Consider the following 27,706-nt stretch of genomic DNA (forward strand, 5'->3'; position numbering starts at 1 on the left):
TATTAATAATTATAGAAAAAAATAACAATATATATAATAAAGCACTTTTAATAATTTTAAATGAAATTGATAATTTTTACAGTGGATAGATTGATTTTTAATTCACTCTCTATAAGAATGCATTTTGGCACCTCTTTAACAAATCGAATCAAATAATGTCAAAATTATTATCTTATATGTCCCATGAGTTTATTTAGTTTTTAATAAAAAAATCAAGTTCCCATTAATAATAATAATAATACCGCTATATATGCATATATAATAATATAGGGGCCATTTTAGTTTCTCTGATTATTAATATAATAATTTGAGAAAAAATCACTGTCCAAACTTAAAAAAGTTTAAAGAATAAGGATTAGCAGAGGTTCTTAAGGTTAATTTAATTGCTCGATTAACGGATCAAAATGTTGGTTTGAAATATGGGGACATTAATCACAGTTAAAGTTAGGACAAAGAGAACACAGCCAAACCAAGGGGTTTAGGGCGAGGGCGGGGCCAGGGGCGGCGCGGCTGGTAGGCCTCCAAAGGAAGTTATAGCGTGATCGAGAGAGAGAGAGAGAGAGAGAGAGCTGTTGTTGCCAGCCAGCCCCCCCCTTGGGTGTGGGTCAACTTTTTCTTTTCGGTTTGGTAACGAAAGACAAGACATTAAAGATTTGCTATAATATTCTTTATTTATAATAATAATAATAATAATCTAATCGCATGACTAACCAAGGCAAGCCACGGATTGAAATTCGAATCTAGTACGGTGATACGAGACACGGGCAATCTGTCTTTAAGAATATATATTATTATATTATTATTATTAGATAACAAAAAGTCCATACGGTCATCTGGATTTTTAAGTATTAACTGGACAAAATAAATAAATCAACTTTATACTAATGAATTAGAATTTTAGAAAATTAGTATTACAATTTGTCTCTCATGTTGAAAGACTTTATTAGCAACATCTGCCAACTACCCTCCCTCCCTCCCTATCTATTGAATATGATCCAAAATCTCCAATATGGAATAGAGAATAGAAAATAAATAAACCAGTAAAGCCCATCGAATTAAATTAAATTAAATCCCGAGTCTCATGAATGCGCTTCCCTTCACAATCGTGACGAATTAATTATGAGCTTATCAATTCATTCCAACAAAGGCGCAGTCTCAAAGACTGTTTTACAGTTCAGTTGCTGCAACAACTCTCTCTCTCTCTCTCTCACATCAATCAAACACCTACTACTACTACTACTGTAAATTATAACAAACCCATTGAGAGAGAGAAAACACATGCAAGCTTGATCTCAACGTCAAAATGCAGTGCTTAACAAGCAACAATCCCTATGCTATTATTACAAAATTCAAAAAAAAATATATATATATATATATAAAAGAGAGAGAGAGAGAGAGAGAGAGAAGGAACAAGCAGACGTATATTTGGCTTGGCTGCTTTAACCTTAGCATGCTCCCAATTTAATGAAGCCAGCGAGTAACTCCATCTTCTTCTCCCACCGCAGCAAGAATTTCAATACGCACATCCAGAATAGCCTACAGTATTCATTTATAAAAAATAAAATCCCCACACAAACAGAAACAGCAACTTTACTTGAATGCAAGGCAATACATCAAAAGCAAATGCAAATAGCCAGCCCATGGCATTTTTATGTACTAAAAGAGCACAACTTTAACAAATTGCATGCACAAGCTCTCATTACACCCCATATGCCTTAAAGACCAAACTGCTGCTGCTGCTGCTGCTATTCAAACGGTCTAGCATAATAAAGTGGTGGGAAATGAGGTTGCCACCTTATAAGGTTTAAAAATTCTCTTTTGAAAGAGTAGACTAGACTAGAAAACATAAAATAAGAAATGCTGCCAAATAAATTAAAAACGAAAATGCTGCGATTTCCATGTTGATAGTTAATGTAAGGTGCCTCCAGATAAAAATGAATGACAAGGGGATAGGAGAAGGAACTTACCAAGGGGTTTCTACAATTGACCAGTCTGCATTCTTCTAAAGACCCTTCAAATGTCCAACTTTCCCACACGTCAAAGCTGTGGCTAGCAAATACAAATTCCATTCTCCTATTTATCTGCATTAGTGAAGTAGCGGAAACTACAATCCTTAGACCTAATAACTTGAATAATCTAACTAAATTTAGTCGATAGTAGGAAAATAACTCAAACAATGATAATCATTATATCTCATTCTGAAGGGAAGTCCTGTTGTGCACCTGAACAACTTTTACACTATTACCAGATCAGTAGCCCACCAAATAACACAAAAACATAAATATATATATATATATATATCCTGCTTCAGAAATCATGCTTTGACTTTCTTCTGTTTCTTTTTTTTCTTTTCTTTTTTTTTGTGTGTGTGTGTTTTTGCATGGCATGTGTCAGAATTTTTAACAATAACGAATGCTTATAATGCAAGTCAAATGCAGGAGGTTAATTATAAATCCAAATATATCTTTCAAGTGAAACTATCACATTATCAATAACCGTGCTTGGGTCAAAATTCAGCATGCAGCAACTCACTTTTTTTGAGAATTTTCTATGCATACAAGACACTAGAATAACACAATAAAAATAAGAGAACTATTTACTATTAAACTATTAACTACTAACTCATCTAAATCTTTAAGTTGTTAGGAGGGACGGGTAACTTTAACTTAATACATAATTGATTCAAACAGGTATAACCATTTAACTATTGAATTGGCAATGAGCTTGGACATTTTTTCCACACCCTCATGTTAAGTTATCACATATCTCCAATTTGTACCGTGTTTTCTAACAACATAAAAATAATATTATAAAAAATAAAGTTCATCTTTTCTTTAACAACTTAGATGAGTTGGTAGTCAACAATTTAATATTGTATAAGCACAAACAAAGATCCTAATACAAAGCTCATTACTGATCAAACATTTAAATAGTTACACGTGTTTAGGGCATCTAACCACATGAATAGGGTTGCAAATGAGCCGAACCATTTGCGAATAGTTTGGTGTTCAATTCAATAAAAGCGTATTCGATTTTGTTTGTTAAAGATAAAAGAGTCAAATCTAAGCTTAACTTTGAACCTCAATTTATAAATGAACCGAACTTGAATTTAATAAAACTTGACTCGTTAAAATTTATGAACATGTTCGATTAGAGACTTATGAATAATAATAGATTCAATTAGAGATTCATAACCATACTTGATTAAAAGTTCGTAAATAGCTCGAGAATAACCTTGTTTATAAGTACATTAATACATTTATTTATAATTTTATAAATATATTATTTAACATAAAGTTATCAAACTTTAAATTATTATAATAATATAAAATAATTAAATTGAATATGTTTAAAATTATTATATATATTAATTTAATCGTTTAACATAATATAATATATATATATATATAATAAAGCAAAATAACAAGTTTTGGCGAGCCTGATCTTGCCAGCAAGCTTGAGCTCGAGCTCATGTAGAGCTCAAGCTCGTCAGCAAGCGCCCAAGCTCATGTCAAGCTCAAGCCCAAGCTCGGCTCATCACCATTTTGACAAGCCAAGCTCAAGCTCAAGCCTAGAAACTGGCTTGCAAGTGGAGCATGAACTTAGCGAAGCTTAGCTTAGCTCGGCTCGATTGCAACCCTACACATGAAGGGCACGCTAAGAGTAAAAATAACAATATAAAACATAACTTTACCCCCCCCCCCCCCCTTCTCTCTCTAAAAGTACGAAACTTTTGAGACTAGTAACTTAATATGGTATCAAAGATCTGGTTCTAGGAGTTTCTGAGTTCAACCTTCGTTGTGTTTGTTTTCTCCTTTCGTGTTGAATTATGTTGTCTTGCACCTATTTTTGCATGTAAATTTGCACATGGAATGTCAAAAAGCTAAAGATACATTGTTGGGTCCTTTCATAAAAACTTAAGCTTTTAGATGCGTTAACAGTTAACAATTTAATACTTCCGTAAAATTGATAACCTTCCAAAACATAACTGAGAATTACTTTTATGTCATGGCTTATGTCATGACCCATTTAGTATTAGAATATATGGGTGTACAATTTATTGTTTGAGTGAGGAATTTATTTCCTCCAACTAGGGTCTCTCTCTCAAGTTCTTTGATTCAATATGGTATTAGAGCCACCATCCAAACCCTAGTTGCAGCCACGACCACCTTGTTGCCTCAACGTTGTCTCCACCACGCCGCTGCCACTGGCTGCAGCCAATCATCGCAATCGTAGCCATCGCCTCTAGCTGTCATAGCCATAGCCCACAACGTCATCGTCTGCAGCCTACTCTATTAACTCTGCTACTCGCAGCTTCCTTTACGCGCCAGCGCTGTTACCCAAATCCGACGGTCGTCGCCCGCTGTCTCACCGTCAATGCTTCCTTGGTGCCTTTCCATCACCGACGACAATCCTCATATCTGTTCGCATTTGCAGTGACTGTAACCGACGACCACCTAGCAGATTCAAATCTGAACTGTCGCAACCATTTCCCCCGTCTATCTATCTTCATAGGCCGTTGTCGCTTGCCATTGTCGGCCGGTCTCTCACGCCCGCTTGTCGATCTCCCTCGCTGTCTGGCTCTTGCCAGATCTGCCTCTTCGTCTCCTTGTCTCGCCAAATCTGCCTCTCTGTCATTTTTGTCTTCTAGTTGATGACTGGCGAGCCATACAGGCGTCAAATCTGCCATCGACCGGCATCATCCTTCCATCACAATCTCATATCTCACTACCCTACAGTTAATCCACCATCGTCGGCAGGCCTCCTGTCGCCATCGCCTACAACACTCCGATCTTCAGATCTGCGAGCCACCACCATCGTCGTTACTCAAATCTAGTTGTCGGACCTCATATCTGGTTGCTGTTCTTCGAATTCGACCATTATTTCTCAGATCTGGTCGTCAATCCCTCAAATCCGACCATCTTCTTCCTGGCCAGCCCAAATCTCACTCCAACGCCAGTATCTCATATCTAGTTTCAGATCTCGTCGTCTGATCACGACCCCTCGCCGTCGATCTATCCTTTCGACACCACTATTAGCCCGTTCTTTCCATCGTCAGGCCATCTCTTCTCTATCAGCGTCGTCTCCTTGGTTGATTGACTGCCTCTCTTCAGCGTTGGAGCATCGCCATCATCAACGCGACCTCAAATCTCGCGCCTGTTTCTTCTTCCAGCGGGACTCTTAGATCAACACTCACTCAAATCTCGCAGCCTCTTCTCCAGATCTTGTGCATCACACAATCTCGCATCACCGCTGCATCGCCAATCTGCCATTGTCACCACCTCCTTGCTTGCGACTGTCTTCTACAGCAACGCCCCCACGCGCCTTCAGATAAATTCCATTTGTAATAAACTTGGCACATATAATATATATATGTTCCATCTTGAGAGGGAGTGTTGAGATTTATTTTTATGTCATGGCTTATGTTATGGCTTCAATTTCTTGCAGCATGAACACCATAAACCTTCATGGTTCTACTGCTTAAGAGTGAAAATCATTCCTTCCTTGCTGTGACTTAAACCAAGATCCCTGCACCTTGTTGGACACCATGGCTGACCCCTCAGGATTAGGATCATTAAACATTGATATCCTTCTATGTTCTTCACTACGGATTATAAAGAACACCTCATTTAGGGATGATAGTTTCTCTCTACTAAGAATTTGTACCCTTACCTGATCATACTTTGGATTAAGGCCAGCCATAAACTCTACAATCCTATCTCTTTCAGACATGGAAGTGAGAATGACAACATCTTCACTGCACAACATTTTAATGTCCTGATAATGATCTAACTCAAGCCAATATCCATTCATCTTATTGTAGTAATTGGTTACTGACAGCGACCCTTGCTTGACACTACTAATTTTTGTTTTAATCTCAAAGACAATAGAAGCATCTCGCACCTCAGAATAATATTATGGCAATGAAGGCACACAGTAGACAAACCGAGAAAAAACAAGACTAGGTTATGGCTCTGATACCATGTTGAAAAATAGATTGAAAAATGTCCCATATTCTGTATGAATGATACAACCCTATTAATAAGGTAAGAGATTACAATATAGGAAAGATTACACATGCTAAAAGCAAGAAAAGTTAAGCTGTACAAAGCAAAAAAAGATTTCCTGTACCAAGGATAGGAAAGTATCTAAATAAGGACAAATAATCAATGTCAAAATTTTCAAAAAACTGAAGATTAGATTAGTGTCTAAATCAAGGATGATTTGACTAATGAATCGCTTGAGACCATAGCCAATCATCATGTGATAATTGTGACCTAAATTCAAATTCATCTAAGATTGGGACTCCTAATTTGACTATGATTAAGACATCAAATTTAACTGTGATCAGGATTTATCTCAAATTGAAAACTTTATTTCTTAGCTCATTTTTTTATCGGGATATATTTTTTTTGTGTACATCTAAAGATGAGTGTTAGGTCTATAAATAGGTGTCCAATACTATGAAATTATTGTAGCAATTTCACTTTTGTAGTACCAATATCATAATGAAATTTTGTTCTTTCTGCCCGTGATTTTTCCCGATTTGGGTTTTTCACGTTAAATTATGTGTTTGGTTGTGAGTTTGATGATTTGATTATGGTTTGTTATCGATCCAACATCAGAACAAACTGGTATTAGAGCCATTGGATCAAACCATTAGCTTTTGGCAAATCTCAACCATTAGATCTACAGTTTCATCATCATCATCTTTAGCCAGGTAGTCGCCATTGTCGACCATCTCCAGTAGCCAGTTTCCGTTGACGTTAACCATCTCCTCGCCTTCTGTCATCGTTGACAACAACAAAAGCATCCTTTGCCATCATCGGCATCAGCTCTATGCTCCATCGCCATCAACCTTCTTTGTCATCCCAACCAACTCGACCATCATCAGGCATCATGCATAGTTCATTGCAGCTGCCGACAGCATCTTCTTCATCATCATGATTGACCGCTTGCACCTTCTCCGACCGTCATTTCGGCTTCCTAGATCAACCTTCGCCGGCAACTCATGGTCATTCTCAATTGATGACACTCACCCCACAACCATCGCGCCTACAGCTATCACCGTCGATTTGTTTTCCCAACCGTCCATCTCCTTTGGCCGCCTATGTCCTTCATCCTTACCGCCAATCAATCGCCTAGCCACCACCATCGGTCGCCATAGCTGCCAGCCCTCCATTGCCGACAACCAGTGCGTTGATTTTGGCCCAGATCCGGTCCAAACGCAGACTCGTCCAAGATCTGATCTATTTCAGATCTGTTCAACCTAGATTCGACCAATCAGACCAAATCCAACCCGCTAGATTTGTCCAGCCCAAATTCACCCAGATTTGCTGCCCAAATCTGCTATCCTAGTCTGTTTTCTATTAGACTTTTATTTATTGATCGTTTGACATTATTTGGTGTTAATTGATCTTCGTAATGGCTACCTTAAAGTATGATATTCCATTATTGGACCAGAATATTAAATTTTCTCTATAGCAAGTTAAAAAGAGCACAATTTTGGCACAAACGGATTTAGATGATGCACTTTTTGAGTTTTGATAAAATGCCACAATCATGGAGTACGGAGGAAAAATAATGCAAGGATTGTAAAGTCTTATCTTAGATACATCTGCATTTATCAAATCAAATTTTGCAAGATATTTTGAAAGAAAAAACCGTTACTACTCTATGATTGAAACTAGAATAGTTTTGTATGACTAAAAGTTTGACCAGTAAGTTGCATCTCAAACAAAGGTTATATTCTTATCGAATGGCAGAAGGTACATCTATTGAAATCCATTTAACAGTTTTTAAGAAAATTGTTTCTAATTTGGAAAGCATGGAAGTTAAATATGATGATGAATATTTAGGCTTAATTTTGTTACATTCTCTACCAACCTTGTATTCAACTTTTAAAGACACCATATTCTATAGTGGTGACACGCTTACCTTAGATGAAGTTTATGATGCTTTGTTTTTGAAACAAAAAATTGATAAACAGTTATTGAAAAATTCCGAAAATTAGGGAGAGGGTTTGTTGATTAAAGGGAGAACATATGATAGAAATTCTGGTGGCAAAGGAAAAGGTAGATCTAAGTCTAGAAATAAAGACAAAACTTGTAATTATTGTAAAAAGAAATGACACATCAAAAAGGAGTGTTTTAAACTGTAGAACAAACTTAAGAGACAGGAATCTGACTAAAAAGGAAAATAACTAGAGACTTCAAATAAAATCAGTGTTGTTGAAGATAATAGTAGTGATGGGGAATTCATGGTGGTAACTAATGAAATTACCAAGCTTTATGAAGATTAGATCCTGGACATAACATGCATGTTTCAGATGTCTCATAATAGGGATTGGTTTTCGACATATAAAACTTTGACTATTGGTGATGTGTTGATGGAAAATAATTCTTCTTGTAAAATTAGTGGCATTGGAACAATTAAAATTAAGATATTTGGTGGCATTGTTAGAACTCTAACTGATGTTAGACATGTTCCCGATCATAAAAGAAATCTTATTTCATTGAGTACTCTTGATTTAAATGAGTACCAAGTTTATTGGTGAATGTGAAGTCGGTCAGTAAATGTGCTCTTATTGTAATGAAAGGTAAAAAGCAATATGGTAGATTATATGTTCTGCAAAATTCTACTGTTATAGGTGATGCTATTGTTACTATTTATTCTTTGTCAAATACTGATATCACTCAATTGTGGCATATGCGTCTTAGATATATGAGTGAAATAGGTATAGCTGAATTAAACAAAAGAGGACTTCTAAAGGACAGAGTACTAAAAAACTAGAGTTCTGTGAGCATTGTGTCTTTGGTAAGCAAAAACGAGTCAAATTTAATAAAGGTATTCACAATATGAAAGGGATACTGGACTATATCCATTTTAATCTTTGGAGTCTTGCTAGAGTATCCTCTAAAGGTGATTCTAGATATATGCTGATTTTCATTGATAATTATTCTAGAAAAGTTAGGGTATTCTTTTTGAAATAGAAGTATGATGTTTTTGCTACGTTCAAAATTATTCTGATTTAAAAAATTTTGGATGTACTGCATTTGTTCACGTTGATTGTTAACTTAGGGATCATTGGATTGAATCTTTAGAAGGAATTAAACCTCTCACAATCTTACACACTTGCGGTTTGATTGTAATGAAAAAGACAAAATTAACGCAATAGATAATAGAAATGGAAATCGACAGAAAAATAAACCAAATCACACGAAAAACACTAGATTTATCCTTGTTCAATTCACTCTTGGAGTGAACCTACATCCAACCTTAGAACCTCTCGAGAGCAGCCTTGCTTTATTCAAAATTGATCAATATAACAATATCACCCTGAGTACAACCCTTCATCGCTAACCAAGATTACAAAGGTCTACCGATATCTAGCCTTTCCTCTTAGAACGAAAATAGAATAATGTTTCTATTTACTTGTTGTAAAGATGAGTTCTCTCTCAAACGACTAACCCCATGCCCCTTATTTATAGGATAAGAGGGCGGACACTCCAATACAAAAATATCAAAATTAGATATTACTGGTTTTAACCCCCTAACTTAACTAATTTACAATTGGCACATATAAAACCACCTATCTATATTTTAGCCGCTTGACTTGATTGCCTTCACTGATCTTAGGTTTAACTCTAGGCAAACTTCTAACATTGATGATTAAAAATTAGAACCAATGTCTAAATAATGTCTCTTCCTTGGTTATAAATCTGATGTTAAGGGCTATAAATTATGGGATCCAAAAGTATCTAAAGTTGTAATTAGCATAAATGTTATATTTGATGAGATTGCCATCTTTCGTGGTTTGTCTATAAAAGAATCTAACCCTACAGGTCTAGAGTTCTGACATTCAGGTGGAGTTTAAAATTGATAAGAGTCATAATCTGAGTTGTCATCTCAGATAAAGTCAAGCTCAAAAGAAAATACAAATCCATCATAGTATTGTATTGCAAAAGATAAACCCAAAAGAAATATCAAACCCCCTCAAAGGTATGATGAGGCTGATCTTGTTGCCTATGCTTTGAGTATGGATGAAGATATCCACTGCAGTGAGCATTGTGTGGATTTGGCTGGTATTCTCCGTGGTGTGAATTCGGTTGGTATTTATCAAGGATATTAATTCTCCATGATTTTGCTGGAAAAAAGAATTATGGATAATTTCATATTTGAATTTTGTGTCAAGGTGGAGATTGTGATAATTGTGACCCAAAATTCAAATTCATTTGAGATTGAGATTCTTAATTTGATTGTGATTAAGACTTCAAATTTGACTGTGATTAGGACATCAAATTTGACTATGATTGGGATTTATCTCAAACTAAAGACTTATCTTCTTGGCTCATTTTCTAATTAAGATATAATTTTTTATGTACATCTACAGATGATTGTTAGGTCTATAAATAGATGCCCAATACTTTGGAATTATTGTAGTAATATCACTTTTGTAGTATTAATATTATCATAATAATATTTTATTCTTTTTGCCCATGATTTTTCTTGATTTTGGGTTTTCCACGTTAAATTATGTGTTCGTTTGTGGGTTTGATGGTTTGATTATGGTTTGTTATTGATCCAAAATCATAACACATCCCGTGAATCAAACCTTAAATCTCCGTTATGGTTTTATTAATTTTAAATGTTATATCATCCCCTACAACCCTATTCCAAAGTTTTAAGTTACTCCTTTAAATATCTCCACTCAATCACAAATACAAAAACTTGGGATCTTATCACAATGCTACTAGACGTCCAAGCACTAACTAGGCCTAAAAAATCTGTTTCCTTGAACCACTTATTCTCAAATCTGAACGACCTCAGTCCGTTGCTATACTAATGACTATCTAACATGACTAGGGTTTGGTTTGAAACCAGTCTAAGCAAAGAGGAATCCTTGACAACATTGTACAAATCCCTCCTATAGAGACCAAGAAGGTACTAGTAGAAGGAAAAAGTTCCATACCACTTACCTCTTGGAGGATTGAGGAATCACTTACCTCATGCTTCCGCTAGCTTCAGCTTTCCAGAGTAAGTTGCTTGGTTACCCTGTGATGAAGGACTCATTGTCTCATTGGAGTACATCCCTCTAACAAAGGCCTTTTCCATCTTTCCAACTAATTCTGAAACCGAATGAAAGGGACCAACACTGAGTTAGGAGTCGTCCCGTTCTCTAACAAGTGAGATCCCACAAGCTCTTGTAAAGAGATGTTGATACTCACAAGTCACACCGGTACAACCACCTGAAACCTTGCGATCTTCTTTCTCACCCTCTAAAACCAACAGCAAGAGCAGATAGCCTTCACAACTCTACCCATCTTCTGAAATGAAATGCTCAGAGAGTTGGGTTCATCTCTCTTAGAACCCTGCTGCTGCTGCTTCTTTAAAGTTGGCCCATGGATCTTATTAAAGCATTTGGGCCCAGGTGTTGGAATTTTCTTCTTAAACCTTGTTGGGCTTTTCTCAGCCCAACTAGAACTCAAAAGCTCAGGTTTTTAAAATATTTGGCCCACCCAAAGGAACCTGAGTCACCAAAGTTCCACATTCAAACCAAAAGGACCCAACCCATTTCTTTTTAAACCCACCTGACCTCAAACCTTTGGAGGTCTGAAAGCTGCTTGACACTGGTCTTCCAACTAATGTCTACCTCTGTTGAACCACCAGCCACAAATGAGTCCCCAACCAGCATTCATGCAACCCCAGGCTGTCTGTTACTCCCTTTCCAAAGGCATGCATTAATCAAGAGTCCCAAGGCCTTTCTCCTTGCCAATGCTGCAGCCCCAGACCATTCTTCATTATTCTCATCCTAAAAGTCACCTGACCCCCAATTGTTGTTGCCTTGATGTCTCCACCTTGACTGCTGGTGGGATGTGTCCATCAGGCCTTCAACCTCATTCTTATTATCCATCTGTGGTAAGTTTTCCTCACAGTCTCCTCATCCACTCCCAAGAACTTTGCGGCAAGTTTTGGTGACAATAGAGTGCTTCACCTATAAGCCTCACCAGATATGCATTCAATATCCATTTCTATTTGACATCTCACTCAGGATCCAGTAGCCTTGTTTGTATTAAGTAAAGCTCAGGATTCAGGAGACTTGTCCATATTGAGTAAAGTGATACCCATCTCCAGTTATTCAATTTCATCATGATTTTCAGTCTGTCAGAAGCATTGTGACTGGACAGAGAGGCTTGCACACTAGGGTCATCCTCCCTCTTTGAGCGATGATGATGATGAATTGTCCATCCCTTGTTATTGAAAAATAGGAACTTTCTAACAAAAGGATTATGCCAATTGCACCCCCCCCCCCCCCCCCCCCCCAAAACACACACAGACAGAAAAAGATATACAATAAACTTGTCATCGGCACCAAGTTATAGGAAATGTGTAGAAAAGAGGTTATGGTAGTTATGGATAGACTGAATGAAGGATTTACGATAAACTTGCCACTGGAATCTTGAGTAAATGTGGATGCTGGCATGCCACAAAAGCTGATGTAATCAAGATAAGTATAAATATTTATAAAGGAAAATAAGCAAACTCTTTTAGCCGTGTGTTGTCCATAAAAGTGCTTAATTCATTGGTCAATAGGCTTGTAGGGCCTTCTTAGATGGAATCTCTCTCCTATATGGTCAAAGATTCTATCTTCAATAGCCATCATAATAGGGAAAAAGATTACCTGCAACAACTTTCCTCCGGCAGTAAAAGATCGCAAACCAATTGTGCCCTGCAGAAATTACATTTACGAAATCAATCAGTTTACTGTAATTCACCAATTGAAATGCCACTTGCCACATACCACACAATAAAGATTGTATATAGGCTCAATGACATAAATAAAGTTCATATCCTGACAAACCTTGCTTCTAAAAACAACAAGGAACTGTGCTGCTGGGTCTCTTTCTGATACATTTGACATTGTGTCCAGAAACCAACCACCCCCTTTGACTCTTTGCCTGGAAACATAAAGGGCAAACAGATCTCTTGCATGTAGAGCTATAACATAGCCATCCTTCAGCAGTTCACCAGATTTTCTGCTTAGACTCATGCTGGATTTTAGAATTTGCTCAGAAGGCAACTCTTGTACTGATTCAATTGGTGTCTTCCTATTTCTTGAGTCTTCAGGGGAAGCAAACCGTGAACTGGAAAGTTGATCTGTACCACTCATTGCAGTATCATCATCTCGATGTGAGGTACTCTCCTTCTCTAATGTAGAAGTATCATCTGATTTCTGCAGAGATTTTTGGCGGGCATGCCTTCTTTTAGCCTTCTTACCTGATCTGCTGCGCTTTCCTTCTGATCGATTGGAGGTATTTTGAGGTAGAGCTGAACCCTGATGTTGTCCTAGAGACTCATTTGATTCATTGCTGTTTCTTCTCCTGGAGCTTTCTTGAGTTAAATGAATATCATCTGTCAATGGCTCACAAACAGAACCTTGCAGGGCACTTTCAGTTACTTGTTTCTGGCTTTGTTCATTTTCATTGCTTATCTCGCTTTCCTCAACCTCCTCATCTGAGATAGTGTTTTCTGGAACAATGCCATCCAAGAAAAATGCCTGCAATATGGAGATAGCTTTCTCCCTTATCTCCATCCATACTTCTTCACTATAATCTGCACTGTGGGGAAGTATCAATACATTGGGCATCTCCCTAACCTGAACAAAGTAATGGCAAGTTAAATGTGTTTGAACATAAAAATAATTATAATTTATAAACCTGATTACCATATATGTGAAGTCTCATGCAAATAATAAGGAAGCTTTACAAATTAACCGATCGCCAATACATATTGTAGATATACAAGTATAGATCTCAGATGATTATACAACCCCCCCAAGGTTCCCACTGGTACCTCCTCCTAGGCTGCTTTCTCTATAAAAAGAAAAGATGGGAAAAAAGACAAGAAATCCTAATACGAGAGTTAAAATTTGCAAGGTTACCTTTGTCTGCTTTGATGTTTTGCCTTTGTTAAGAGTTTTGATGATGAAAAAACATTATATTTTGATGATATTTATTATCTTAATGCTCTAAATTAAATGATGCCTTAAGTAATCTCAAATGTATGTGATCAAAGTATTTTCCAATATATATATATATATATATGTTGTTTATGATTTAGGATATTAGAAAATGAAGTTAAAAGTTTTTTTGTAGCATCTGTCGACTAAGTGTTGAGTTTTTCTAAGAGTATAGTTGACTATGTGCCTTGCATCTGTCGACTATACCTTGAATAGTCGACTATGCGCCTCGCATCTGTCGACTATGCCTTGAATAGTCGACTATATTTTTTGATCTGTCAACTATCCTCATAATTCTGTCGACTACATAATTTGATCTATCGACTATCAGTATGTATTTTAGAAGAAATTTTCTTCATATTTTTGTTATGTCGACTATTCCATCTCTTTTGTCGATTATCTATTGTCTTTTATCGACTAACTCTTTTCGCAGAAAGCCATAACGGCTAGTTTTTCAAATCCCAACGGTCACAAACGGCTACATTTCGTTTCAATCTTTTGGGATACTTATAAATATTCATCAAGGATGATCTAGAGAAAGCTAATGGATGGGAATGAAGTGATATGAGCTTACATTTATACTGATTTGTATTTACATCGACAGTGCCTCATTTTTCTCTCTTCAAGGCTTTGATCTTTACTTGTAATTACTTATTTCAAGCCTTGTTTGTATTTTTTAGAGATCTTGTAACTAAGAGATTTATCTCTTAGATCCTCTCTTTATTACATTTCTTGTATTTCCTAGCTTGTGTAGCTAGAGAGCCCATTTGAGTGGGAGGTTTTGTAATTTTCCTAGTCGTGGACTAGAGGATCTACTTGGTTTAAGTACAGAGTTTTAGTAGATTGTTTGGAAAATCCTTAGTGAGGAGCTAAGGTAGTGGATTAGGCTTAGGTTAAGCCAAACCACTATATATCTTGGTGTTCTTATGTGCTTGTGTTCTTAAATTCTCTTTATTGTCAAGCACCTATCCAATCCTCACTTGCATTGAATTTTTATTTTCCATCAAAAGGATTTCAAGTTCTATCTAGTTTTTAATATAACCAATTCACACCCCCCCCCCCCCCAACCCCCTCTTGATGTGTGCCATAGCACCTCCCGGTCCAGCATGCTTTACCCCAGTTCTACAGCCCCCACCCCCAATGTGAAAAGAAGAATGACCGAAAATCATGTATCTTTGTGGGGAAATATGTTTCCCTTAACCAAAGTCCTTATATTCATAGGCATTTATCTATCATCCTACTTATGGATAAAAATTACCATCATTGAATAACATATGCTCAGGTCCCCCTTAAAATGCCATTTAACAAACAATGATAACAGATTTTAATTCAATCGAGAGCCTAACGTTGGATCTCTCTGCCATCATACAGAGATCAGTAATCAGAATGTTTCTTCAAATTTTTCTCACATAATTATAGCTCGGGATTATACTCTGAATCACATATTAAATCTAATTGTTTACACCATTTGCTTCTAAAAAGAACCTATTATTTCTCTACAGATCATACAATATAGGCAACTTTCATATTTACTCAAGTACTGCATGCACTATGAGATGGTTTATATGGTCAATCTTCTAGCATAAAGCCACGCTGATTATTTTCATTTCATGGTTCCATTCTCAGTGTACATGGTAGCCCCTTAAAATTTTTGAAAAGCTTAACCTAAAATCAGTGGAATATGAAAAAAACAAAAAAGTAAGTACATGAAGATCTTTGGTAGGTTAAACATATGGCTCTATTTTTATAGTCAAAAAGGGAATTAAGACAAGTACAGAGTATCATTAGTTTAACAAAAATATATTGTGATGAAACGTGACATCACTTGTTTAAAAGAGACCATATCTTCCAGTCAAAAAAAAAAAATTAATAATAATAATAAGAAGAAGAAGAATAACAGAAATCATATCATTAACAAAAATAAGTTGTACTTTGTTTGTGTTTCCATGTTGTATAGGTTGGGGTCACAATATCAACTACATGATGGAAGGCGACCATATCATTTATCTTCATTCATCATCTCATGAAACTTTTTCATATGAAAATGGTGTTGGAACTTTATCTCATCATTTCGTTATTATAAGATTGTGTCAAGAAGAGATCCAGCATAAAATTTTGTCATATTGTTCTTTTGCATATTTATAGTGTCAATGTGACTTTCAAAAGTCAATTGACATGACTTTCGTGCCACTAACCCTAACTTGGTTGAATAAGGTACAATTGATGATGATGAACAATTTTGTATGTTAAAAGTCATTTGTACTAGATTAGGGGTTTTCAAATGTGAGAGAGATGTCAGGTTATTTTCTGTATAAGTTCTTCTAGAAGGCTGATCAATTCTGTTTTAACTGCTTCTTAGGGGCAATCAGTCAGGTTGTTATTTTCGCCTCTATAGCTTATAAATAGGGGTCAGGAGGTAGGCTTTGTAGAGAGCTTTTTCATTGAGATTTTATACTATCTTGTGCAAGTATGTGATGTGTATGAAAGAGGGTATATCTTTCAGGTATCAACTCTATAGCTTTCAAGTTTTATGGGCTTTGAGAGAGTTAGGTGTAAGAAGCACATGTAATCGTGTATCATCTTTCAAAGATAGTGGAGAAAGATAAGGGCAAAGTCAATTTGGATGTAACTCTCATTTGAGACTGAACCAAGATAAGTTCTTGTGTTCTTTTCTGTTCTTGATTTAATTCTTGTACTTTTATGTTTCTCTATTATATTGTGAGAGTGCGAGATTGTTCGGGTGTGTGTTGAGGATTGAGTGATGCTAACAACTTGGTATCAAAGCTTGATGCCTCTGAATTGATCAAGAACTCAAGAATCTCAAGACAAGAGAGACGATCTCAGGGAAAAGGATGGCGCCAATCGCCTCACGATCAGACATTGACGAGTTTGATGGGAACAATGATTTTGGGCTATGGAGGATCAAGATGGAGGCACTCCTCTGTAGTCTCAGTTTGGAGGGGGCATTAGACCAAGAAGATAGGACAAAGGAGACATCAACTGGGAAAGAACCTAAAATTCTAACTGCAGAACAGAAGGAGGCCCAGGTGGAGAACAAGAAGAAGGTTTAAAGCCTTCTGATTCTGAATCTTGGAGACAAGGTGCTCAGGGAGGTGTCAAAATTGAAGTCAACTGCAGAAATCTGGAAAAGATTGGAAGACTTGTACCTTAAGAAGACACTTTCCAGCCAGTTATTCCTCAAGGCCAGGTTCTTTAATTTTAAAATGCATGATCATCAGAAATGCCATGATCATATAGACGACTTTAACAAGTTGTGTTTAGATTTAGAAAACATAGACGTAAAATATGAGGATGAAGACAAAGCCCTAGTTCTTCTCTATTCATTACCTAAGACCTATGAGAATTTTGTAGATGTTCTCCAGCATGGTAGAGATAAACTTTCTTTAGAAGATGTAATAGAGCATTAAACTCTGAAGAATTAAGAATTAAAATGGACAGTAAATCTTCTCCTGGTGATGCTTTATCAACAAGATCAATAAGCTTTAAGAAAGACTCTAAGAATAGAGGTAAATCAAGGTCTAAGTCTAGGACTATAAAAGGCCCAATAAAATGCTATTACTGTCAACAAGAAGGTCATATTAAGCGGCACTGTCCTAAGAGAAAGAAAGACCATGTCGATAAAGAAAGTTCTGATGGGGGGATTAATATTTGTGACACCAGGTATGATAGTGCAAATGCCCTAATAGTAAATGACAGAACAGACAATCAAGAATGGGTTATGGACTCAGGTTGTTCCTTCCACATGACTCCAAAGAAGCATTGGCTCCAAAACTTTAAGGAAATTAATGGGGGACAAGTCCTATTAGGAAATAATTATGAATATAAGGTTCAAGGGGTGGGGCATGTTAGATTAAAGATGCATGATGGAACCTTTAGGACCCTCATAGCCGTGAGATATGTCCCCGAACTTAAGAGGAACTTGGTTTCTCTTGGGGAATTGGACAGGAGCAGTTTAAATTTAAGGGTGAGGGTGGAGTGGCAAAAATAAACAAAGGCTCCCTAGTATGCATGAAAGTTGTGTTAAGGAATGGAATTTACATTTTGCAAGCAACCACTTTATGTGATGAAGTTGCAATTGTAAGCTCAAACTCTCTTGTTAAGGCAAGATTGTGGCATCTAAGAATGTCACATATTAGTGAGCAAAGGCTCAAGGAACTTGCCAAACAAGGGATATTGGAGTTAGGTCAGTCCCTAGAACTAAGCAAATGTGAATCTTGCATTTATGGGAAAGCAACTAAGATAAAATTTAACAAGACAACTATCCACTCATCAAAAGTACCCCTAGACTACATCCATTCAGATTTGTGGGGTCCAGCCCAAACATTGACTCATGGGAGCTCTTGGTACTTTCAATTAATAATAGATGATTTCTCAAGAATGCTATAGGTATATGTCCTAAAGTCTAAGGATAACACTTTTGAAATTTTTAGGGCATGGAAGACAATGGTAGAGAACCAAAGAGACAGATCAGTGAAGGCTATTAGGACATATAATGGGTTAGAGTTTTGCAATAGGGATTTTAATCAAATGTGTAAAGAGGGAGGTATAGACACTTAACAGCTCCCGGGAACCCTAAGCAAAACGGATTGGCAGAGAGGATGAACCAGACACTTTTGGAGAGGGTAAGATGCATGCTCTTTCATGCAAACTTGCCCAAGTCCTTTTGGGGGGAGGTTGTTTTCACAGGAGCCCATATTATAAATAGGTCACCCTCTGCAACAATACATTTTCAGACCCCATATGAAAGGTGGACAAGGCACAAACCAAGCCTAACACACCTTAGAATATTCAGATGCCTAGTCTATGCTCATGTGAAGCAAGGCAAATTAGAGCCAAGAGATGTCTATTTATAGGTTACCCCTCAGGTGTTAAAGGTTATAAAATATGGAACCTAGAATCAGCGAGACCTAGAACTATAGTCACAAGAGATGTGACATTTGATGAATCCTCTACCATGAAATTAGATAACCATCAAACCCAACATAGCCCAGAAGAGGAAAAAGACTATGTTCATGTAGAAATAACAGGAATTAACCCATCTAATACCTCAGGACCTCCTGAAACTACATATGAGTTTCATGGCAGTGACCATGAAGATGATCATGCTCAAGACCAGACCCAAGAATCTTCTCACTATGAAGAAGATGAAGTAGATAGTGATGCAGACTCCAACCTAGGAGATCAACCAAATCCGAATGGGTATAGTGTTGCAAGGGATAGACAACCTAGGCCCCAGAGATACGGTTATTCTGATCTAGTGGCCTATGCTTTTACTAGTGCAACCGAAATAATGGGGGAAAAACCAATTACCTATGAAGAAGCAATGTCCTCCAAGGATGCTGGAAAATGGCTAGAAGCCATGAAGTCTGAAATAGAATACAATAACAACAACATATCCAGCCTTTATCCCACTATGTGGGGTCGGCTACATAAATTCTAGACTTTCATATATTTCTGTCTTTTGTCATATTTTCATTTAGATCCATACACTTCATATCAAACTTTAATGTCTCTCCCAAAGCCTTCTTGGGTTTGCTTCTACCTCTTTTTTTGACTAATTGTTCCATTTCATCAACTTTCCTCACAAGAGCGTCTCTTGGTCTCCTTCTCACATGACCAAACCATCTTAGTTTAGTTTCTCTCATATTCTCCTCGATTGATATTACTCATACCTTATTAAGAATAACCTCATTCCTAATTTTATCTTTTCTTGTATGGTCGCACATCCATCTTAACATCCTCATCTCCGCTACGCTCGTTTTTTGCTCATGTTGGTATTTGACTGCCTAACATTCTGAGCCACACAACAAGACTAGTCTTATAGCTGTTCTATAAAATTTTTCTTTCAGTTTTAATGGGATTTTACCATCACATAGCACCCCCAATACATTTCTCCATTTTAGCCAACCTGCCTTAATTCTATGTGTGACATCCTTGTGAGTTTCTCCATCTTTTTGAATCACTGATCCCAAATATCGAAAATGGTCTTTTCTTTGTAAGATTTGGTCTTCCAATTTTATTATAACATCCTCCACTCTTGCATTCTTACTAAATTTACATTCCATATATTCTGTTTTCTTTCTACTTAATTTAAATCCCTTAGATTCTAAATTGTTTCTCCACAACTCAAGCTTAGTGTTCACTCCTTCTTTTGTTTCATGCACCAACACTATGTCATTTGCAAATAGAATCCTTAAAGAAAAATCAGACTTGGGAACTGGTTGAAAAGCCAAAGGGGCAGCGCGTTGTAGGCTGCAAATGGCTCTTTAAGATTAAGGAAGGGGTAGGAATTAACCCTAAGCCTAGGTATAAGGCTAAGCTGGTTGCTAGGGGGTTTACCCAAGTTCAAGGCATTGATTTTAATGAGGTATTCTTCCCAGTAGTGAGACATACATCTATAAGGGTTCTATTCGCCATAACAACTCAATTAGATCTAAAACTAAAGCAGATGGATGTAACAACTGTTTTCCTTCATGGGGACCTAGAGATGAAAATTCTAATGGATCAACCAAGGGGATTTGAAGCTAAGGGAGAGGTGGAGAAGGTATGCTTGCTTAAGAAGTCCCTATATGGGCTTAAGCAATCCCCAAGACAGTGGTACTATAAATTTGATACAGTTATGGTAGGCCAAGGGTATTCCAGAAGTTTCTATGATAGTTGTGTGTATTATAAGCATGTTACACTTAGCATTTCCATATATTTACTATTGTATGTGGATGACATGCTCATTGCAAGTCAATCCCATCAAGACATTCAACTACTCAAGCAAAGGCTAAAAGCTGAATTTGAAATGAAAGAATTAGGTGAAGCCAGGAAAATTCTAGGAATAGAGATTTCTAGAGATACACAACATAGGAGGATATACCTATCTCAAAAGTCCTACTTAGCCAAGGTTTTATCCAAGTTTGGAATGTCAAATGCAAAGGCAGTTAGTGTGCCTTTTGCACCACACTTTAAACTGTCATCAGTCCAATCCCCAAAGAATGAGGAAGATAGGAAGGAAATGAGCCATATTCCATACTTGAGTGCAGTAGGAGCCTAATATATAGCATGGTGTGCACTCGACCAGATTTAGCTCATCCTATGAGTGTCGTGAGCCGTTTTATGGCAAATCCAGGAAAATCCCACTGGTCAGCAGTAAAATGGATGTTTAGATATTTGAATGGAACCCTAAGTCATCTCCTAACCTATGGTGGTGATAAGATAGCAGTCCAGCCTAGTATCCTAGGGTATTCGGATGCAACCTATGATGTTGATACAAACAAAAGAAGATCTACAACCGAATATGTGTTTAGGTTATGGAACTCCACAATTAGTTGGAAATCAAGTCTCCAACATGTAGTAGCATTATCTACAATTGAGGCTGAATACATAATAATTTCGAAGCTTTTGAAGAGGCTATGTGGCTTAAGGGACTAGTCAATGAACTCCTAGGCTAAGAGGTGAAGGCCACTTTGTTATGTGATAGCCAAAGTGTCATACATCTATCTAAAAATCAAGCACACCATGAGAGGACAAAACATATAGATGTGAGACTCCATTTTATAAGAGAAATTATTGAAAATAAATATGTTTTCTTAAGTAAAGTTGCAGATGAAAACAATGCAGCAGACATCTTCACAAAAGCAGTACCATCAGCAAAGCTTTAGCACTATATGAAGATCCTACAGTTTGGACAAGCAGGGATCTGAAGGTTGCAAGAACTGGGAGAAGCCTAATCAAGTCAAATGGGTGGAGAATTTGTTAAAAGTCATTTGTACTAGATTAGGAGTCTTCAAATGTGAGAGAGATGTCAAGTTATTTTCTGTATAAGTTCTTCTAGAAGGCTGATCGGTTCTGTTTTAACTGTTTCTTAGGGGCAGTCGATCAGGTTGTTATTTTCACCTCTATAGCTTATAAATAGGGGTTGGGAGGTAGGCTTTGTAGAGAGCTTTTTCATTGAGATTTTATACTATCTTGTGCGAGTATGTGATGTGTATGAAAGAGGGTATATCTTTCGGGTATCAACTCTATAGCTTTTAGGTTTTATGGGTTGGGAGAGAGTTGGGTGTAAGAAGCACATGTAATCGTGTATCATCTCTTAAAGATAGTAGAGAAAGCTAAGGGCAAAGCCAATTTGGATGTAGGTCTCATTTGAGACTAAACCAGGATAAGCTCTTGTGTTCTTTTCTGTTCTTGATTTAATTTTTGTACTTTTCTGTTTCTCTGTTATATTGTGAGAGTGCGAGATTGTTCGGGTGTGTGTTGAGGATTGAGTGATCAAACTAAGAGGTGAGATCTTGGCTAACATTGTATTTTTTTTTTTACTAGCTTCCCTGATAAATTTAAGCACCAACAAAACTAGAGAATTCCCTCTTCTCTTTTTGATAAAAAATTAACGTAGAGAGATGAAGAGGAAGGAAATAACTGATAGAAGGGAGGGTAATAAAAATAGAAGGAAGCATCCCACTATAAATCTTTCTAGGGAAAAAGTCTATAGAATTACAAAACAACAGCATGATAAAAGAAAGGGGAATCTACAGCCTTTAAGTTTAGCTCCCCATGATGTGACCAAAAACCTTTTGCATCTGCAATTAGAAGGAACAATTCAAAGGAACATTTCATGCCACCAGGTGAGCCCATTGCCTCCTGTTCATCTAATTATGAATAGGATTGGAGCCTGCCACGATCACATGATGAAGTTGGATTTGTATACTTTCTCTCAAACCCAATAATGAAATTAGAAGTTCCATCTTGGGGCCATTGTGTTCACAATTGAGGAAACAAGCATCCAGTCCTTCTTAGAAAGCCTCCTCTCCAGAGTCCCAAATTACCAAAGAAAACCAAAACTAACTCAATTACGTCATAGGCCCATGTTGACAGTTTATTTAAAAGTGAGTAAAGGCCTCCTTGTAAATCAAGCGTCTCATTGTCCCAAATTAGCAAAGTAATGCATTTAAAGCTTCCATTATCAAGGGAAGCTAACTTAAGAATTCCTAGTTAGATCATCAGAGTTTTAACCATAGAAATAGTAGAAGAGATTGTTTTCTGCTTTTACATTGATGCTTAAGCATCTTTAGGTGAAGAAAAGGGGTGGACATGATGGCATATTTTTTTGACCAACACCACAACTAAACGGGGTCCTTTGAAACGACTATAATTACCTCAAATTGGACTACTGCAGCAGTAAAATTTTACCTGATCTCCACACTAAGATAAAATATTGGAAGCAAAACACTCAAATTGAGCACAAGTTCATTTTACTAACTGCACTAAAGCTTCTAGATCATCACTCATTGCTTAAAAAACCAAATGCATACAACAAGGTACTGAAAGCAATGTTCTAAAAATCGGCCTAGGCGGTCGCTGCGAATATGGCCTAGTCGGCCCCTCTAGGCGCTGGCCCGATTAATCAGGCGGTGGCGACGCCTAGCCGCCTGGGATGCCTAATTTTTGGGTTTAAATCTTATCCTTTGTCGATTCCGAAGCATCTCTTACTCCTCTCATCCGTCTCACCCTCTCATACTCGTCTCAACCCAAGGCCGCCGCCAATACCTCCTCGCTACCTCCAGCTCCATCGCGACCTCCTCACCACCTCTATGCCATCAAGCTGCCACGTCCTCGCTGCGTCAACACCACCGCTGTTGTCAAGCTCCATCTCTGCTTCTGACCCCTCTCTCTCTCGTTGTTGGGTGCTGTTAGGGTTTATTTAATAACTTTATACATATATATATATATTTAACAATCAACTAGCAATGTTTTAAGCTAGTGAACTGATTCTGTTTGGGTTTATTTAACATATAAACTTTATTATGTTATTTAATTTTTTTATTTATATGTTAGATATATATATATATATTTTCTTTTCTATTTATATATAGGGGTGAGCATTCGGTTATAACCGAACCGAATTCCCTAAAAATTCTTAACTGAACCAAACCATTTGAAAGAGAGTAACCGAACCGAACCGACCGACAAAACCCACCTAACCAAACTAACCGAAACCGATTTAACCGACCACTGTTGCCGCCGGCCAGCGATTCCGATCATCGGAACCGATCATCAGATTCCCACAATAGCGACATCTCATATATTAAAAAATAAGGTTGATCCAAAGGCTAATTTTTTTATAGATCTAAAAATTAAATTTAATAGTGAAAAATATACAAAAAAAAGTTTTTGGAGAATTTACCTGACGAAGGGCTAAGGTGGAGTGACTGGAGTCCACGGCGTCGGTGTCTTCATCGGAGAGAGCGATGGCAGCCACCTCCCCTGTCGCGCCAAAGAGTTTGTGATGAAGTGATGAAGAACAAAAGGGGAAGGGGACGACCGAAGGGGAAGGGAGGGCAGAGAAAGAGAGAGGTGGTGGGAGGTGTGGCGATGGGCCAGTTGCCGCCGCGGAGAGGGGAGAACCAGAGAAGGGGAAGGGAGGGTCGAAGGGGGAAGGAAGGAAGGAAGGAGAGAGAGAAGCGTGGGTTTCTGGGGGTTTGTGGCAGATAGAAGGCGGGGGGGTGTGGGGTGGGGTGTTGGCAGAGAGAGTGAGAGAGGGTTGTTTGGGAGTTTGTGTTGGGGGGGGGGGGGGGGGGTAGTGCCGCGTTCAATTCGGTTAACCGAGTTAACCGATTTTTTTATAAATTAATAACCAAATTGAACTGATTATTAAAAGTAACTGAACCGAACCAATCAAATCGGTCAGTTCGGTTCGGTTAATCCGAATATTTGCTCACCCCTATTTATATATTAAATATATTAGATATATATTTTTCTATTTATATTTATATGCTAGATATATATTTTTTTTTTTTCTTTTCTATTTATATGTTAGATATATATCTAATATATATATGTAACATATATATATATATATATTTTCATGGCACTTTCAATTTTGATTTAATTGAAAATAACATAAGTTACATCACAAAGTTAAAAAAAATAAAAAATAAAAACAATAGTTTTCCTTAGTCTACCTAGGCCCCGCCTAGGTGCTACGCCCCAGCCTGGCACCCGACTAGCGCATAGCACGTTTTAGAACACTGACTGAAAGCAAGTGAGCAACCATTCATGATATCATATTAGATAGGAGGGACATAAAAACCATAGTAAAGTATCAATACAAGAAAGAGGAATAAGAAAAGGCCAGAGAGCCACCCATTGATATTAAGGACATAAACTTAAAATATTTAACATCATCTGCCAAGCAATCACATATGAACATATAAATCATATTCATACCCTAAGACTACTCATCATACCCATGCTTCCATCCATTGTGGTCCTTCGGCACCATCCAGAGCACAGCCTGCAAGCATGCCATCAATCAAAAGCTGCTTTACAGCACAATCATCCAGCAGCTGGCTGCTACCTGTATTCACCAGAAATGCCCCTGCAACAATCACAGTTCAAACCACTCCTCTGTAAGAATAGATAAGAGAAGTACAAGAGTTTTCTTTTGAAAATCTTCTCAAATGCAACATAAAGTGTAGAAGCTTTTTATTTTTGTTTTATTTATTTTACAAGTAAAAGATGTGATGAAATACCAGGCTTAATATGTTGCAAACAATCAGCATTAATAATTTGAACGGTTTCATTTGTCAGAGCACAGTGGAGAGAAATGAGGTCACTTGCAGCAAGTAAATCATTAAGGGTATCCATTCTCCGGGCAGCAGGAGGGAATGTTATCGATGATCTACTCAACTTTCCATTTCCCTGCACAAATGTAATCAAGAAAAATTAATCAGTGCAAATATTTTATTAGATATCCATCCAATGATATCATCAGTTTCTCAAAAAGACATCCAAAGCTGAAAAGTTAAAGAAGGCAAGGCCAGTATCTGAATAACACATACCAAATGCTGGCAACAACAAATATATACAAATGTCCAGTAAACACTTTGATGAAGCTTAGAAGCGACCAATTAAGACAGCCCAAGCAAGGATAAGATTATTATTCACTTGCCAAGTTGTCAGAAGTCCTCTATAATTTCTGAAAATCTATTAACTTAATTAATCTTCTTAAATGAAGAGAGGCAACTCCATTCATCAAAAAAGTTGTAATTTTATGATTACTTGTACAAATAAAAAAAGGCAACTCTTTTGTACTAAGTCACATATAACTATTCCTTAGTTCCACGAGTGTCAAACTTCAAAATCATATTAGTGGAACTCATGAGTTGGTATTCTTGTCAAGAGCTTTAAAGAGCTGTAACCTAAGTTCTCAAGTTGTCTTACTTCAACAAAATGCATCTTTTTCAGTTAAGGAAAAGATGCATCTTTTTCAGTCAAAGTGAACTCTGACTCCATACATAACCTACTCTACACATGTTTGAGCAATCCTGTTGCACTTCATACTGGTTGAATGAATTAGGTATAATACTTACTAAAGAAAAATGCAATTGCAGATTATCAACCATTCAGAAGATTATTTTTATAAATATCCCCCCCAAATGTGGAAGCAAAAATCTCATGTAGCCTGCTTACGCCAATAATGATAATAGCATTGTTCAATTAAGATATAGGAACAAAATACATGTTTTATTAAGGACAGGAGTTCTCCACCTTGCAGTGGGTACAATATTTTTATTTAATATACAAAATCAAGCTGTTAAAAAGGTAGAATTCATGTAGCCAACTCCGCCAAATGAGATTAAGGCTTGTGATTGTTGTTATAGTTTACAAGATCAAGTTATGAATCTTAATTCCTCTAGCAACAAACTTTTTTAAGAACTTTAATTTTCTTTCTTGATTCATACTACATGATAACTATTTTAACTGTAGAACCAATGCGGTGTTAAATCCACATTTCTAGTACTCTGTTTTAATATCAGTTAGTTACAGAGAAAAGCTATGAGTCCGGATCAAAATAGGCTTGATTTTGCTGGTGCATTCCAGATAACCATGTTGAGATCTATGCGGTAACCTATTTCAACCTCAGAACTGATCTTTGTTCCAAGCTTCAATATCTGTGTTTGCAAGTGTTAACCGAGATCTCACCCTTATAGGATCACTTAAAACACTCAAATGAAAACACTCCTTAATTCACAAGTGACCAGCAACCAGAAACCAAATCAAGAATCAATCAAGAACATACAAACACACAAGAATTTACCCTGGTTCGGTCTTAAGAAAGACCTACATCCAGCTTGACTTTCGCCTCCACTATCTCCACTATCCTGAAAGATAATACCAGATTACAAAGCACTCAAACTCAACTCACACCTAGCCCAAAAACCTGAAAGCTATATTGAGTTGATACAAGAAAGATATACCCTCTTCCTCTTTGCTTTAATCTTATCCCAAGACAGATCACTAACCCGTGAAAGAAAAGCATACCCTAAAGTCTTCCCCAAGACCTATATTTATAAGCATATTAGGCGGGAGACTTTAGCCTGACTGACTGCCCAAAAGCAGTTACAAGAACTCTCGGTCAGCCCTAGAAGAAAAATAATAAAACCTTCTAGAAACATAACAGCAAACATATTACATAAAATGCCCTTCATATTACAAGCTCTAATCTAGAACAAATGCTTTAACAGCAAGCATGTCATTAATCTTTCATGGCAGTGAAACCAAGTGAAAAATAGAACTGTTCTGGTAATACAATCAACTATGTACATCAGAATGAATTAACATAAGATGGCATACAAAGCACCACACAACAGAAACTCTAATAAAATAAATTATTCC

The 27,706-nt window shown here is 37.0% G+C and overlaps 1 protein-coding gene across 1 annotated transcript in view; it reads right to left on the bottom strand.

The window, feature by feature from the left end:
* Positions 1 to 1,389: 1,389 nt before the first annotated feature.
* LOC127801379 (C-terminal binding protein AN) overlaps positions 1,390 to 27,706 on the bottom strand; it is a 39,014-nt gene continuing 12,697 nt past the window's right edge. Inside the window, exons 4-9 of the mRNA XM_052336414.1 lie at positions 25,561 to 25,729; positions 25,276 to 25,406; positions 12,863 to 13,657; positions 12,683 to 12,730; positions 1,968 to 2,081; positions 1,390 to 1,536 (exon numbers count right to left, since the gene is read on the bottom strand). Of these exons, the coding sequence (XP_052192374.1) occupies positions 1,462 to 1,536; positions 1,968 to 2,081; positions 12,683 to 12,730; positions 12,863 to 13,657; positions 25,276 to 25,406; positions 25,561 to 25,729 (1,332 nt within the window). The 3' untranslated portion in view covers positions 1,390 to 1,461. The remainder of the gene's footprint in view (positions 1,537 to 1,967; positions 2,082 to 12,682; positions 12,731 to 12,862; positions 13,658 to 25,275; positions 25,407 to 25,560; positions 25,730 to 27,706) is intronic.

This window comes from Diospyros lotus, chromosome 5 (genome assembly GCF_014633365.1).
Source record: "Diospyros lotus cultivar Yz01 chromosome 5, ASM1463336v1, whole genome shotgun sequence".
NCBI classification, from domain to species: domain Eukaryota; kingdom Viridiplantae; phylum Streptophyta; class Magnoliopsida; order Ericales; family Ebenaceae; genus Diospyros; species Diospyros lotus.